The 17,819-nt window shown below is 40.7% G+C and overlaps 1 protein-coding gene across 4 annotated transcripts in view; it reads left to right on the forward strand.

Annotated features, from left to right (window-relative positions):
• SUSD1 (sushi domain containing 1) overlaps positions 1-17,819 on the forward strand; it is a 678,087-nt gene that overhangs the window by 450,020 nt on the left and 210,248 nt on the right. For all 4 annotated transcript variants that reach the window (XM_078676643.1, XM_078676646.1, XM_078676644.1 and 1 more), the window contains one exon: positions 1,300-1,339. In XM_078676643.1, coding sequence (XP_078532769.1) covers positions 1,300-1,339 — 40 coding nt within the window. The remainder of the gene's footprint in view (positions 1-1,299; positions 1,340-17,819) is intronic.

Raw genomic sequence — 17,819 nt, forward strand, 5'->3', positions numbered from 1 at the left:
AGGGTTAGGAATCCTTACGTGGAGAGTTAGAAGGAGGTACAACCTCAAGTGTATCTTCCCAAAGGTACAGCACACAAAAATGGGCACTTGTGGGTACTGAAGTCAAACTGAGTCAAACTGAATCTATTCTAGTTTTTTTTACATATTCCGGTAGTGGGTCATCAAAAGATGTTTGAGACCTCTCAAAAATCTTTTGATTACCGTCTACCAGAATACGTTTAAAAAAACTAGAACAGAAAGATTTGGACGCCTAGGATAAAATATTATGGCTTAGAACGGGGTGAGGAGGAGGAGGGATTGGATTGACCCCTGGAAGATCGGGGAAGGGGCCTTGAAAATCGTGATGCCTGACCCATTGTTGATCAACATGGATATGTCCGATGTGACCCTTAATACATTTATGTATATAACATTGGACTCTAACCTCAGGCTCTCTTTCAGAGGAAATGTCGCTATATTCTTTGCCTTACACCAAATGATATTGCCGAATGACCAATCTGTATTGTGTATTCATGATTTCTTTGATTGTAAGTTTAAATTACCAAAAATCAATAAAAACATTTTTTATAAAACAACTAGATTTGATTCAGTTTGACTCCAGTCTCTCAATTGACCGTTTTTGTGTGCTTTACCTTTTGGTTTATGATCAGCTTACACTCTATTGATAGCAGTGTGTAGGGTGCTATGTGACCACCGCTGTTTTGTCCTTTCCTACTACTTTGGTTTCTGTTTCTTGTCCCCTCATTGGTTCCTTTGAATGTGTAATTATGTCACCACAGCTACCAAACTGCTTTGGATTTAATATCATGGAGTAAATATTGTCTGACAAAAATATTGTGTCCTAAGTATCGTTTGCGAATATATCGCCCCATTGGGCTTAACATTGGAAACTCTCCACCCAATGGGTGATGGCCCGATCTCTGCCGTCTTACGTCAATGTAGTAACTGTCTGTGTGTATCTGGATGACGTAGGTAAGATTCTCCAAGAGACCATGTTTGAGATATGCTCTCCACCACTATCTCAGGCCCCGGGAAGTTCAGTGACTGCTTTTTACTCCCAACATGAATACTCCATTTTGTTTTCAGAGTGAGCTTCTTTTGGCACAAACCAGGCAGTGTTTTGGGAGGCCATCTGTCCTCATCTTCTTTCAAATCTTAGAGCAATAAAAAGCTTAACTCTCGCTTCTCGCCTATCATTAACTTCTTGCCGAGTAATGATAGACATTGTGCTACTCAGTTAAAGTGAAAAACAGGTCTTTTATCGATGATAATCATGTAATTATTTTTCCTCATTTTCAGGAAAGGGCACAGTCTTGCATGACATGGGCACAAATAAAAGGTAGGTCTGTTTCAACTATCTTTATTTCATTACACAATATAAAATCTCACAGGCGACTCACTCACTTATACTTAAAAGTCAGACTGGGTTTTCTTCTACAATTGACTAGATTTCTCACTTTTTGCATCACAATATTCTAAAGTCATAGATTTCATGAAAAATCATATGTCTCTATGTGGACAATTTGTAGGAGTAATTATTGTTGAAACGTGCATTACTCCATTGACTCTTTTTACTGTGGCATAAAAATATTTTATTTGGTGAAGAAATATCGTGTTCTGCACCTTCATATATTGTGTTGGCACTTGGGAACATTTCCATATTTTGAGACATTTATGAAATAATTTAAGCTTAGTCGGCCAGGCTGCAAAACAGAAGGAGTGGTATAGGCACTGACATGGGCACAGGAATTATGTAGCAGGCATATCAATACCCCTAAGTCCTTACTCTGCTAACCCCACTTGCACTGCATTTTTCCATAAGCAATGCTATCTGTTCACAGAGTTACTTCTGATGAACTTGCTATTAGCAATTGTAGTTGCAGAAGATTATACAATCTTGCAGTCCCTTCGTACTCACAATGTGTTGCATGAGCTGATATCATGCCTTAATGGCACTTAGTTATGGATACATTCCTAAGTGTCAACAAAATATGGGACACGTGTTAAAACAGTGCTTCTCCTAGCCTTGATTCATTTTATTTCAAATAGATTCTAACCCTTGCATTACTATGTGTCGCATAAGCGTTACATGTGTGGAACAAGGGCGTTCCAATGCATCCACCCATGTATTTTGACACAAACCCAGATTTACAAAGAATTGTAAACCTGGGTTTGCACCAATATGGTGTGCCTACCTCACAGGCATTAAGAGGAGAAATGTTGTTATTTCTCCTTGTGACTTCCTCTGCCCATGTGTGCTGAATTCTACAGCACACATAGATAGAGGTATATGCCTCTTTGTATTGTTTGTATGGGGAAGTTATCCCTTCCTGTACAAAAACAATACCGCTGATAGCACAAGCACCCTTGCACCATGGCGCAATGATGTCTGCCTTGGTGCTAGGCAGCACACAGTGAGTCAGCACACGGAAAGAGCAGATATGCTCAATATCTTTGTAAATATGGTGCATTTCTGCTCTCTCCATTTCATGCACAGCAGCATAGCAAGTTCCCTTTGTTGCTCCGCGTTTGCTGAAATAGTAAATATGCCCATAAGATCCTACATAGATCTTACTATAATAGAATACCATTGCACTGTATTATCCTGGTGCCAGGTCCGACATGTCTTAAATGCAGAATGGAACCAGCAAAAAATGTTCACTCCATAAGGGAATGCCTCGTGATAAGTGAATTTTCATTTACAATGCATACTGAATCGATAGAGTTGTGGGTGTACAATTTGACTTATGGTCCAGAATGACACTACAGGGAATGACAGGTAACATGGTACTTAAATGATGCAAAACAATATTGTATAACATATGTAGGAAAGTGGAGTATTATGCAGTGAGGCTGGTTAGGCTTCACAATGTAATACTCTCACAATATCCCAAAATGATTCCTCTGGATTCACACTAATACATCCTTAGCTCGGACCTGGTAGACTGGAACAGAGCAGTCAGGCTTTACTACAGGAACATGTGATAAGCATTTCAGAGTACCAACATGGAGGAAAAGTAATTGACACAACTGTAAAGAAATCCGACGCCTATTTATAAAAATAAAGCAGATTTATGTATAGTTTTAGACACCAACACAATCACAATCAAATTAAATTATTATAACTGGAGGTATGGCTTTTAGAAGGAAAAATAAATCAGTGCAATTCACAACAACAAAACTTTAATATTGCTGTCAATGGAGAAAAACATTAGTAAAAATTGGTCACTTGCAGTTGGCGTCCAGCGGAACTCACTGGGGGGGTATTGCGATGTGGGTTCCAGGACCAGGCCATGCCTATCACTTGAATTTACCTGGTTTGTAGGACCTGGGTGCAGAGTGGGGCTGGCTGCCCCTGGTGCTGAAGCGGGATCCTTCGGGTAGCTGATTTTACCGTTTAGACGATGCTGGTGAGGAAATGGAATCAAAAACTCGACAACTGAACCGCTGAGTTGATGAGTTGAAGGTGCTACGGACTTCCCTTGAGATGCAGCATCGAACAAAGGTAGTGGTAGCCGGAATGGCAGCGGCAATCTCAGTTTGAAGTTACTTCAATGTCCTGGTGTTTGGGGGAAAGCGGTAACCACCTGAAACTTGCTGGAGGTCAGGACTATGTTTCCCACAAAGCACTAGACCATTTACTTTTGGGCAATTCCTCGTCTGGCCTGATGGCCAGTGATTCTTTGATTCAGGGACTAGTGCCTCTACTCCAAGGGAGTTCTGGAGTTGACTTTGGTTCTCAGAGAAGTTCCTCATGCTTGGGTAACTGGTCTCTGGTCCTGGATGAGTCGCAGCCATGCAGTTGCAAGGTGCACAGGTGCAGAATATCAGTCTTGTGCTTTGTGCAGGTCCTGTAGCCACAGATTTGAGTCTCTTCTTTATCCTTCATTGAAATTCGAATCAGATCTGAGGTTCTGATGCCAGGGGTGCTCCTTAAATCCTAGATTTAGGGTTGTTAGAGGTGTGTGTGCAAGTAGCCAATGACTGCTATCCCCAGTTGTTGATCTGCCCTGAGGTGGCCACATCTGGGGATGAATCATGACATAATATTGACAGACACAATGTCGACCTGCCATATTATCGACACAAAAATATTGATTACATTAATATCGACAACCTATCCTTAATTAAAAAAAGACACTAATATCGACACCAAAATATAGTCAAACATTTATAGCGATATCAGTATTATCGATCACTAAAATATCGTTATCTGAAATATTGAACATACTTAAAAAATATACATGTCAAAAATATCGATTACAATAATATAGACAGCAATAATAATGTTCAAAACAAAATATCGACATCTTAAAAACAGTGAAAACAAACAAAACTTAACACCCAAAATATATTTTTATCAATAAACATACACTGCATACAAAATAAATTCAACCTATTTTAAACATATTAATATATATGTTTTTATGTATTTGTATAGTATACTTTTATGATTTTTATTTAATCGAATAAAGTGCTTTTGACTTGACTTGAACATATTAATATATATAATCCTAAAATATATTATAAATATACTATTAATAACTATTTAAATATTATAATTAAATAATAATAATATGCACACATTATGTAACATCAAATACAATATAATACACATTTAACGGACTTAGGGGCCAATTCCGATATTGGTCGGAAGGGCACCGAATCGTGTTCAGCATTAGCCGATCCGATTCAGAGGCTGGATTTCCGTCCGAGTCGTACACGGGTCCGGACGTCTAAGTACGATGCGAACAAGCGCAAAATCTCTGTCCGAATCATTTCCGGGTCCGAACCGCTCCGTACAACTTGGTCACAAGCAAACCGTGGCGCGCAATGGAGACGTTTCATGACCAAGCCAGTACGATGCTCGAGCCGGACAGCCAGATCGAGTCGGAGTATCCAGCTTGCAATAGCTCCCGGAGTCGGACTTCGGGGGTCCGTGTCGGACCCCCTGTTACCCGCAGCCTTACGACTCGGACACAGGGGGAACACAGGCATGTACGGTGCGGATGGCACTGACGCGTACACACTGTAGGGGGCGCACTTGTCCGCGACGTACCCATTCAGTCAATGGGAGCCCATGTACGCGTCGTACGACCGGCTCCCATTGACCTTTATGGAAGTCCGACCTAACCAAGTCTGACAGCATACAGCCGCATCGTACTTGCTCGGTCGGATTGCAGGATCGGTCAGAAAACACCCCGGATCCGGCTTGGTCGGAGTGCTTTCTGACCCAGATCGGAATCGGCCCCTAAATCTGTTAAAAAAAAACCACTAACTAATTCCTAATTAGCGTTTTCCATATATGGAGAACAACGACCTAAACAATTAATTCAATAAATAACAACCAATGAAATACACACAATATTAAAATAAACCAATTACACTCAACAAACAAGTAATAAAACACTATGGGGCCAATTCTGATTCGGTAAAATCCAATCCGAATCGCTGTATGGAGCTTTTTTTCCGTACGATTCGTACGCAGAACCGTACCTGTACGTACGATGTAGTACGATGTGCACACAATGCAGTTCTCCATATGAATCGTACAAAAGATCGTACGATTCAAGAAACCGTACGGATCGCACTCAGAACACGCTGTACACGATGTTCGTACGGATCGCAGCAGCCTTTTACGACCCAGCAAGCACGATTCGTGTGGACACCACGCTGTACAACTCTTTTTTTACGGGAGCTGAAAATGTCCGGAAAAGCTGATTTCGCCTCGTAATGCGTACGGAACGGACCCCCCGGGTACGGTGCGTATACCCCATGATTGCAGGGGCACGGTGCTTCGGTGTACGATGCGTACACCCCTGGATTTCAGGGGTACGGTGCGTATAGCCCCCTGCGTTGGTGTTTGTCGTACTGATTTTTCCTCGTCTTTCGTACGGTTCGCAAGGATTCGGACGGAGTTTTGACGTACGGATCATACTACGCGATTCGGACGGATTACTACGATTCATGCGGAAACGGCTACGAATAAGAATCGTCGTACAGATTCGTTTCCAGAATCAGAATCGGCCCTTATATAAAGAACGAAAAATGTATCATTATTTTACACCTCAAACCAAAAAGAAACAAGAAGGCGAAACTCTTCCGGATTGCTGCCAGAACACAGGACTTCATTAAAGAAAAATCTATTTGCTACTTCAGAAAGTAAGTAAAATGCCATTTATAATCCAACACTACTGCTAGTTTATGGATAAATAATTAGTATATCTATTTTAAATTTATGTCTCCTCTACAGATAATTCTCAAAACATCCAAACAATTCCAGAACAGTGTGAAGAATCGACTGAGAAATAAAGTAAGTATTAAAGGAAATTCAATTAAAACAATTACCTAAAATACCCAACCAAACCCCAACTTTACCCCAAATCCCCCCCACATTGTGCACAATTGAACAAAATTATAAAAATTATATTTTTTTCTACCAACAGAAATATCACCAACAAAACTGAAATCAAACAACAAAGAGAGGGCATCAGCATTAAAAACGACCTCAAATTCAACATTGTAAGTATATAAATACCAACATATATGTATTAATTAAATAACCTGTACAGTATTCTTTTTATTAATTTTTATATACATTTGTATTAGCATTTAAAACATCACAATGACTGAAGGCGCCCAATTCATAACTTCACAGAAAGGAAAGTTTTTACTATGTTACATGGGGTATGTCTATACCCAAGTAGGCTGAAAGTAAACTGGAAATGTAGTAAGTACTATTCTAATAAGTGTTATGGGAGGGCTACAACTAGAGAAACAACTGTTCTGTATGCTAGGCAGCATAACAAACCCCCCCCCCCAAATGTCACTGAAATAGAGGTTAGGAATGCCAAAGACGATATAAAAGAAGCTAGCACTAGCTCACATAAATCTACCACTGAAATACTAAAGGAAATGCTGCACAAAATACCCCATCATGCTACTGGCCAAATGCCCTCTATTTCTTCCTTGAAAAGAACTATAGCTTGAATGAAAAAGCCACTAACACCACCACCACCACACCTGCCCCAAAAACATTTGAAGAAGTAGAAATTCCCCCAGAACTATCAATTACACATAATGAAGAACCATTTCTTCTTTATGACAACAAATCATTGTAACAAATAATTATGTTTGCAACTGCTAATAATTTAGTAAAACTCCAACAGTCAGAAACTTGGGTGATGGACAGGACTTTTAAAATATGTCCCAAACCATTCTATCAATTATACAATATCCATGCACTATACTAAAATACTAACATCCATTTTCTCTATGCCTTACTACCAAATAAACAAAACTCCACCTTTATGGAGCTACTATCTAAAATTAAACAAGAAACCAATAATTATTTTACCCAAAACATAATTATTGATTTTGAGCAGGCAATGATAAATGCAATCCTAAAATCCTACCTACACAAAGCAATTCAGGGTTGCTACTTTCATTTTAATCAATGTATATGGAGACACCTTCAGAAATCAACACTAAGGGGCCCATCACGATGGCGGAAGGACAGCCACCACCGGGCCGGCGGTGAGGTCCGCCGGCCCTACGGACCGCAATTCTCCCACCGCTAGATTGCGATGGCGGTGGGATCCAGACCATGTCCGCGGCGGAAGCAAAGCCCATCCGTCATGGAGCCCCCACAGGCAATCGTCACAATTGCCCAGCGGAGCGGTCTGCATTCATAAAATGGTGGCAGTGCCTAGCAAGCACCGTCCGCCAAATTATGATGAGGTGTCCAGCCAGCCTTTCCGCTTTGGTGCAAGGCATGCGGAGTTTGGTTTTAGGAGCCCGTTGCCGGCCCCCCTTGTGTTGGTGGGAGGTGAGGGTGCACTGGGGGGGTACCATGTACCCCCTAACATTTCACTGCACCAAGTAGCAGCCACAGTGTAGTGTCTGCCACGTAGTGCAGTGAAATGCATGACATGCTCTTTTTGGCATCGCGGCGGTGCTGCTGTCAGCAGCCACTGCCACAATGTTAACGTTGTGGAACAAGACCAACATGGTGGCAGCCCCATCATAATAGGGTATGTGGGACCGCCGCATGTATGGCGGACAGTCCTGGTTCACACCACCATGGCAGACGGAGCCAGTCCGTCCGCCATCGTAATGAACCCCTAATGGCCTGATTGTAATGCGGTTAGGATGCTCCTAACAGCATTGGCTCCTTTCAAATCGGATTGGGAACGTGTCTTTCCAACCGAGGGCCCGATTACGATGCGGTTAGGAAAGCATTCCCACCTAGGGCCTGATTACGATGTGGTTAGGAACATACTCCCATTGAAGTCAATGAGAGTCCAACCAAATCGTATCTGGAAGCATCCAGATGCATCGTACTCGGTCAGTTGGACTCTCCCTATCCGATTCTGTTGGAATCCATTCCCAAACCCATTCGGTCAGGAAGCTTTCCAAAATGCATCAGAATCGGGCCCTAAGTGTTGAATATGCGACAAATAGCTCCTTCGCGTATCAAATTAAAAAACTTATAGCACTGGCCTACATCCCCGTTACTGACGTAGCCGAAAACTACAACCTATTGATAGAAAGTCCATACTATCAACAAAACAAACAAAAATTAAGTCCCCTTCTAGACTATTTTGAATATACCTGGGTGGGAAGACTCCACAGATCAGGACCCAGAAGGCAACCTAAATACCACATTCCATGGTGAAATGTATACCACAGCACACTAATTAAAGAGGCAAAAACAAACAATGCTGTTGAAGGATGGCATAATGCCTTCCAAACAGCAACAGGCAGAGCTCCACCTACTCTACACAAACTCCTACTATCTCCCCAAAAAGAACATAGCTCTTAACAACTAAGAATGGAGCAATCTGTAACACAAATAGGGCCCAAACTGAACAAACAAACTAAACAATTGTTTGAAGACGTTCAATATAAAAACAGACTATTTCCAACAACAAGAGGCCTAGAATACCTAGAAACAATAACCAAAAGCCTACTTTAACTTATAAATCCATAAAAAATTCTAACACTTTTCTCCAAGATCAATACAAATATATACATATAATTTTTATATTTTCATAAAGATAAATCATTTTTTAAACCATAAATATATATTGACATATTAATTATATTTATGAAAATATAAAGCACATTAACGCTACTTTTAAACAAAATTCCCTCCCCAATAAATAATTGAAGTAACTTACCATTTTGGTAGCTGAAGAATGGAAATCACAACTCTTGTAAATCAATTCAGGTATATCCTAATACCAAGTGAACCAAAATAATCCCCCCAAAAAATGAAACAATCCAACTGTTCAAAAAGTAATCCTCCTCCATAACTCCACAAATGATAAACCATAAAAATCCCGAAAAAGTGTTTAAAAAAAAAGAAACGCTCCATGAAAACCCGGAAAAATCAAGGAAGTGTAAAATAATTATTAGTTGATTAAACTAATATACACTTCCTTAGTCCCAAAAAAATGCAATCCTCTCATAACTGCCACTTCTCACGACCAAAACCTGTAAAAAATACACGAACAATCCCACCCACACAAACATACACATAGACTATAACCTAATACTATTACAAACATTATTCACATCATATTCACACATTTTCTCACAACATTTCTAACCTAGGCCTCAAAAACGAACTTTCGACATATCGCTAAAGCGTAAATTACACATAAAAACACCACAACTCCAAATACCTAACACTATACACACTACCTAGCACCTAACTACCATAAAATTAAAGTAAAAGTGTAGTTTAAATAAAGAAAATTAAACTTACCTTCCTCGATGCGACGCGGCTTCAATCGCGGGCTTCTCCGCTCCGAAATAACCCAAAACAAACGTGAGCGGTCACAAAATACAAGCAGTAAACAAATATGGCTCCTTTAAACTTAAATAATTAATGTATTTCTTTAAAAACATGTTATTACATAATTAATACATTGCTAAAATGTTTTCTAAAAAGACAACAATTTATAACATATGTTTCAAATTATGTAACATTTTTTCTGCATTGTAAAATTATAATAATAAATATTATAAAACATATAATCATTATTATTATAATTCCATATGTATACATCTTATATATAACGTTTATTAAAAATATGTACTAAATGTAATAAATGTTAAATAAATGTGTATATAAAATTAAATCATGCAATAATTCATATTAAATATTTTATATATCAATAATATTAATTAAAAAATATTATTAAGGGGTCGTTTCTGATTCGGGAAAAAAAACGTCCGTACGATTTGTATCCGGAGCCCTCTCCGTACGAATCGTACCCGTCTGTCCGAGTCGCGAAGTACGATCCGTATTCCGTGAATCCGTCCGAATCGTCGCGATCCGTACGTATTGCAAGGCTGAAACAGTGAACCGTACGACTCGTACACATACCGTAAGACTCGTACACATGCCTTACGACCCGACGAGTACGATCCGGACCTGGGTATGAGGACGCGATTCGTACGGTCCACGTCCGGTAAGGGCGAGTTGTACGGAAAAGCACACAAACACATACACACCGTACGGTCCGTACCCCCATAATCGCAGGGGTACGCACCGTACCCCTGTGATCATGGGGTGTACGAGCCGTACCCCCATTGTACGATCGGTGTACAAGCCGTACCCCCATTGTACGATCGGTGTACGAGACGTACCCTATGTACGATGGGTGTACGAGCCGTACCCCCATAATAAAACTGTACAACTGTTATTACAAATTATATTATTTTAAGAAATGTTTCTAAAGCAATGTAAAACTAAATTATTTCATGTTACAAAATGTACATAACTGTATTAAAAACTTTACCAATGTTGAAAAAAAATTCTTTGCAACATTATTATATAAAAAACGATACATATGTAACAAATCTTTTGTCTGAAAAATAAAGTTTTCTTTTTTTATATGTGTATTCATTTATATTATATGCACTTACTAAAATACATTTTTTTACCATTCGTATATCACTGACAATAAAGAAACATCAATTAAAAAATTACACATCAGATCAATTTATTAATGTATTATTTAGCATAAAAAAATATATTTTTATTGAATGTATTGTATGAAATAATGCCCTTACTAAACATATATATATGATTTTAATAAATATCATTTTAAACTATGTTATAAATGATACACATTTCCACTACACACTATATACATTTTCTGAGGTCACACAACTATACACATATATAATTTACTATTCCCACTCCAGTTTGTATTTAATAAGGGTAGGGGCTGGACACTAAACATAATTAATTTACTATTCCCACTCCAGTTAGTATTAAGTCAGTGAATGTGCTGGACACTAAACCTATATAATGTACTATTCCCACTCCAGTTAGTATAAGTCAGGGAAGGTGCTGGGCACTAAACCAATATAATTTACTATTCCCACTCAAGTTGGTATTAGGTGCTGGACACTAAACCTATATAATGTACTATTCCCACTCCAGTTGGTATTAAATCAGAGAAGGTGCTGGACACTAAACATAATTAATTTACTTTTCCCACTCCAGTTAGTATTAAATCAGGGTAGGTGCTGGACACTAAACATATCATATTTACTATTCTCACTCCAGTTAGTATTACATTTAAAAAAGTGTTGGTCACGAAACACAATGAATTAACTATTTCCACTCCAGTTAGTATTAAATCAGGGAAGGTGCGGGACACTAAGGGGCCCATTCCAATCCGGGTCGGAAGGGCACCGAACGTGATCCGGCTGGAAAAACTACGAGCCGTACGCATGTTTTCCGCCCGACTCGTACAGCTGTACGAGCGAGCAAGTACGATGCAAACTACGTGAAATTCACCGACCGAGTCGTTTCCGGGTCCGAACCGCTCCGTACGTCTCGGCCGTAAGCTAACGGTTGCGTGCAATGGATGCGATTTACGACCGAGCCAGTATGACGCACGCGTCCGACAGCCGGTGTGAGCCGGAGTGTCCGGCTTGCAAAACATCTGGGAAGTTGCCTTTGGGGGTCCGCGTCGGACCCCCTGTCACCCGAGCCCTACGACTCGGACACGGGGGAGACCCAAGGGTCTCCCCAACACAGGCATGTACGGTGCAGATGGCACCTACGTGCACCCACTGCAGGGGGGTCCTTATGCGAGAAGTACCCATTCAGTCAATGGGAGCCCATGTACGTGTCGTTAGACCGGCTCCCATTGACTTCTATGGGAGTCCGACCGAACCGAGTCCGGCAGCATACGGCCGCATCGTACTCGCTCGGTCGTACTGCAGGAGTCCGGCTCAGTCAGAAAACACTCCGGCTCCGGCTCCGGCTCGGTCATAGAGCTTTCTGACCCGGATCGGAATCGGCCCCTTAGCATAATCAATTTACACTAAACATCATTCATTTACTGTTCCCGTTCCAGTTAGTATTAAATCACAGTAGGTGCTGGACACTAAACATAATTAATTTACTATTCCCACTCCAGTTAGTTTTAAGTCTGGGAAAGTGCTGGACACTAAACCTATATAATTTACTATTCCCACTCCAGTTGATATTAAATCAGGGACGGTGCCGCACAGTAAACATAATTAATTTACTATTCCCACTCCAGTTAGTATTAGGTCAGGGAAGGTGCTGGACACTTAGGGGTCCATTAGGATGTCCGCCTGCCACCCTAGCGGTGCTGGGACCGGCCACCAGTGGTGCGGCGTTCCCGCACTGCCAATTAGGATGCGACTGCCACCCTGGCGGTCGCATCCCTCATATTCAACATTGTGGCGGGCGGTGCTGTGAGCAGCTACCACCATAATGTAGAAGATGCATGTTGTGCATTGGCATGCACACCATGACAGACACCGCGAGGTGCCTGCCACTTTGCATATGCCATTGTAGAGGGGTACCATGGGTACCCCCAAAGGCAGCACCTGAGGGGCCCACAACGGGCCCCCAAAGTGATTCCCGCATGCCTTTCCGTGGCGGAGTCTCCGCCATGGTGAGGCATAACACCGCCCACATCATAATATGGAAAGAGGTGCCTGCAAGGCACCGCCACCATATCATAGGCCTTTCCCGCCCAGTAGGCAATCGTGACGATTGCGTGCCGGCGGAAAAGCGGCGGACGGTTTTTCCGTCTGCTGCGGTACCCCTCGCCATGCTAATGTGGCGGGGGTAAGAGGTCGTCCGGCGGGGTGTTTTGGCGGGCGGATCTCAACTGCTGGTTGGGCGGTGGTGATCCACCCGCCATGCTAATGGGCCCCTTAATCTATATAATTTACTATTCCCTCTACAGTTAGTATTAAATTAAAAAAAGTGCTGGAAACTAAACATAAATAATTTACTATTCCCACTCCAGTTAGTATTACGTCAGGGAAGGTGCTGGCACTATACCTATAAAATGCACTATTCCCACTCCAATTAATTTAACATCAGGAAATATACAATAGATAAAACATATTTCCTTTAATATTTCCAATAACAAAAATTTAGAATATTTAATTTGATTACTAAGATTACTTAAAAAAATATAAGATTCATAAAATTAAATTTAAAGAAATGGTAAATATAATAATAAACATTAGCAATTTCTATATTTCCCATATACTTTTTTTCTAATTATTATACAAAAGACTTAATTTTATATTCAATATTTCAACCAAATTAATAATTTTCCATTTATTATTTTTTCAAAAATATTAAATATTATTAACAATTGATATTATATATTTATTATAAAACACAAATAATATTGCTTGATTATTAAAAGACATCAACAAAATTAAATATTACATTATCAGTAATAATAAGCCATAATTTATACTAATTCATTCATTAAACGCATCCACTATTAACACAATATTTTAAAATGTATTTAATTTTTTTAATTTCATCCAACATCATTTTAGGAAATATTTTATTTACAATTTAACAAAAATATACGAAATTACACACCTTTGTTCAAAATAAAAACAATAAAACAATCCTTATAAAATTATATTCCAAATTTTGAAGTAATTTTTTTAAATAGATTTAAACATTTTGAATGTATTGAAAATGTGTAATTCATTTTTTAAAACCACTCCTCACCCTTGTCCCCTATAAACCCCACATCTTGCTCCTAAAACAAGAATTTCTCATTTAAATTGATAAATTTCAAATGTATTTAAAAATGCTAATGCAATTATTTAAAACACCCCTATAAACCCAACATGCAGCTCCTAAAAAAAAATGTGTAATTACATTTTTTTTTAAATTCATTTAAAAATTGAAATCAATTATTTTAAAACACTCCCCACCCTTATCCCCTATAAATCCAACATCCTGCTCCTAAAACAATAAATTGAAAATTAAATGTATACATTTTGAATTTATTTAAAAATTGAAATTAATTTTTATAACACACTTCCCTCCCTTATCCCCTACAAACCCAAAATCCCACTCCTAAAACAATAAATTGTAAATTAAATTTATAAATTTTTAATTTATTTAAAAATTTAGATACTTTTTTTTAAACATTCCTCACCCATATCCCCTATAAACCCAACATCCGGCTCCTAAAAATGAAAATACAAATTATAATTTTTATAACATTAATTAACTAATATCATACCAAAAGCAAACATAAAACATAATAAAAAATACTATAACGGTATTTTGACATAACGATATTATGAGGGTCGACATTTCAAACTTTTATATTCTTTACAACACTAAGGGGTCTACTAGGATGGCGGGTGGTGGCATGACAGCGGTGCTGGCTGTGCGGAAAAATGCATTTTACCGCCCGCGAGCAGCGGACCTCACGCTCGCCATTTTAGAATGGCCATACATAGTCCAATTCCCGTCCGCCGCAGTGCTACGCAAACCGCCATCAAAGTGCACCCGCTAAAGCGGCAGTGTGAGCCAATGAAGACTCACCGCCATGCGGAATGACGTCCGCCCCGCTCCACAAATTAGGATGCCCCAAACAACCAGTCGCACCGCAGCGGAGAAACAGCCCAATCAGAGATGGCGGAAGCTCGACAGCGGAGCGCAAAACCAGAGTCTCGGTCCACACCACCTGGTAACGACCGCAATGAGCCCAGCCCTACACGTTTTTCCAGTGCTGTACCTGATATATCGCCTGCAACTCATGGACCTCAGCGGACACTTCCACAGGTACCCAATTACACAACCACAACACACAACTCATGCACTGAAACAGGGTCCATATCCACATCGGACATCCTGGTGGTGACAGGAACACATCCACAAGTGTACCTACACATGACCCACCTGCCACCAAGTCACCCCTCCGCATCCAGGATACACATTCATCACGATCTTGCAGTAATGTACCGGTCATGACACCACAGTGGTGAAGACAAGGGAATACATGCGCACAATGCAGAAGGCAAGGCCCGCGCCTGGCATGGGCAGGGCACAAACACCACAGGGCCACACCTCCACCCTCCACACACTAGCCCTCCCTTGAAGGAACATGGCATGTGCCCCTTTTGTGCACCCCCATGCACAACAACAAGCCAGGTGAATCCACACCCTGCACCACACACAAAACACCTAAGGAGACAGCCACAGCAGGAGTGGCTGCAGAGGAACACACAGCACACAAGCAGAGGTCCAGGGCACACACACATCACAACAACACCACACTCATGGCAAAAAAACTGAGTACAAGCACTAAATGAACACACACACATGTAAGGAACAAACATCCTACTGGACACACAGCCTGCCAAGTCACACAGACATACCCACACACAGACACATGCACAGACCACATGCCACCAGCAATGGAGCGCAACAAATAGTAAAGCCAACGTGAGGTGCACCCAAATGGAAGGCCAAGGAGATGGAATGAACACGAAGGGACCGCATCTGTTCCCTATCAAGCTGCACAACCATGTCTGTCACAAATGAGTCAAATAAATCAATTTTGTATTTGACTCTTCAATTAATCCACTTTTATTCCATCTGCTTTTCTCCTTTTGCTTTCTTTCATCAATTCATCTTACCCATCTTGAGGATTATTCAATGTAGTTCTTCAAAATCACAGGAGACTAAAATGTTTCCGCATGTCATGATTTTATTTAAAAAAAATACCCAATGCATTTCGGGATGTACCCTTTATCAGGGGTATCTAAAATACAAACAAAGAAACAACCATCAACTCAGTGATATTACTTTCCTTATACGGAATGCCTTGAAAACAACATTTAATCCCACAATTAATAGATCTGAAACCCCTTGCCCAATTGAATTTCAACAATTATTCAATTCAAGCGGTCATTGCTTATAGCACGACCTGTGTTCAACCTCCCCTGTTCTCCACGTTAACAGTGGTTTGAAACTTTGAGTACTTTAAACTGATTAGATTAAACATGGAATAAAAAGATCTGCATCCCGCCACTACTAATATAGGCCAAGGAGATAACCACCAAGCATGTGTACATCACATGCAAGACATAGAACAACACCCTCAGCCCATCAAACCACACATGGCTGGTACAGTGAGTGAAGTCAAACCACAGTCATCTCAGTGCAACAACCCAGGGAGACAGCAAGGCAACCCATGTATAGGCACAGGGATGAAAGGAAGGCCCTAAACTCAAACTGTGAACAGCCACACATATGTATACAACTACTTCACAGGAGTATGCCAGCAGCACAACACACAGGGCCATGGAAACACTCCATGACTGTCAAACACTAGTAGGAATCTACACACATACCCCCCTCACACCAGCAGCACACAACACCAGTGTCAAACACCCAGAAAGGTGTCAATATTTTCCAGTCACTACACAGACAATAAATCACACACCCTGGGGGTAGCCACAAACATCACACACACACACAGGGATGCCAGAACAAATGTCTGCACAAAAACAACAGACAAACACGTAACCCAACAGAAACACAGACAGAACCACAACAAGAACAGACATTCCCAGTGTAGCAAAACTGTGGAAAGGTAATGGGAGCACAAACACATCAGGAAGGCACAACCTCATCAGTCAGGAACAAAGCACAGACAACATACCACAACACAGACAAAAAGTGTACCATCACAGATACACACAGCCACATCAAACAAACAACAGATGCACAGGCAAAAGAAACACATACCAATCACAGCAGGACATCAGTGGATGCACACCAGGCAATGACACCCACAACACTGCATGCACAACAAGCAGTGTGTGCACACCAAGCATAACAGTCCCACGCAGACATGAGTGACACAACATGAACCCACATAACACTGATCATCACAGCACAAAGACAACATCACACCCAGGAAGTGAAGCAGTACCACAGCAAACACACATACATTCAACACAACACCAACAGATGCACTAGTCTGGGACAGAAAGGTGGAAACAACTTGACCAGAGGACTGGGCAGCACACACAGTTGAACTGCATATGAGCAACCATGACTGCCAAACAGCACAAGAACATCACAAATAACCAATTGGGAAAATGTCCTGAGTGGCACGATGCTCCTCCTGGCTAAAGAACTGCACCACAAGGCAGAGTGTCACAAATGAAGTGATAAGGAGGCGCACACACATATGTAAACCAAGGGGACAGTTGACATCTAAGTGAAGTGTACTGCACGTCAGTAGTGGACATGGCAGGAGTGTACCATACACAAATAGAGGGAGTGCAGATTCACAATGGGTAGGCATCTGAAGTACTTATAGGGGATGGCATGACACCACACAGTCTCCACAAACAGTATTAAGACACATGGATGATCAACAACACACAACACTGACTTGCCAGTCACACACTCACAAGTGACAAAAACAACAAGTAGGAGTCAGACAGAACTGCATAGACAAACCAACACA

Source organism: Lissotriton helveticus, chromosome 2_1 (genome assembly GCF_964261635.1).
Source record: "Lissotriton helveticus chromosome 2_1, aLisHel1.1, whole genome shotgun sequence".
NCBI classification, from domain to species: domain Eukaryota; kingdom Metazoa; phylum Chordata; class Amphibia; order Caudata; family Salamandridae; genus Lissotriton; species Lissotriton helveticus.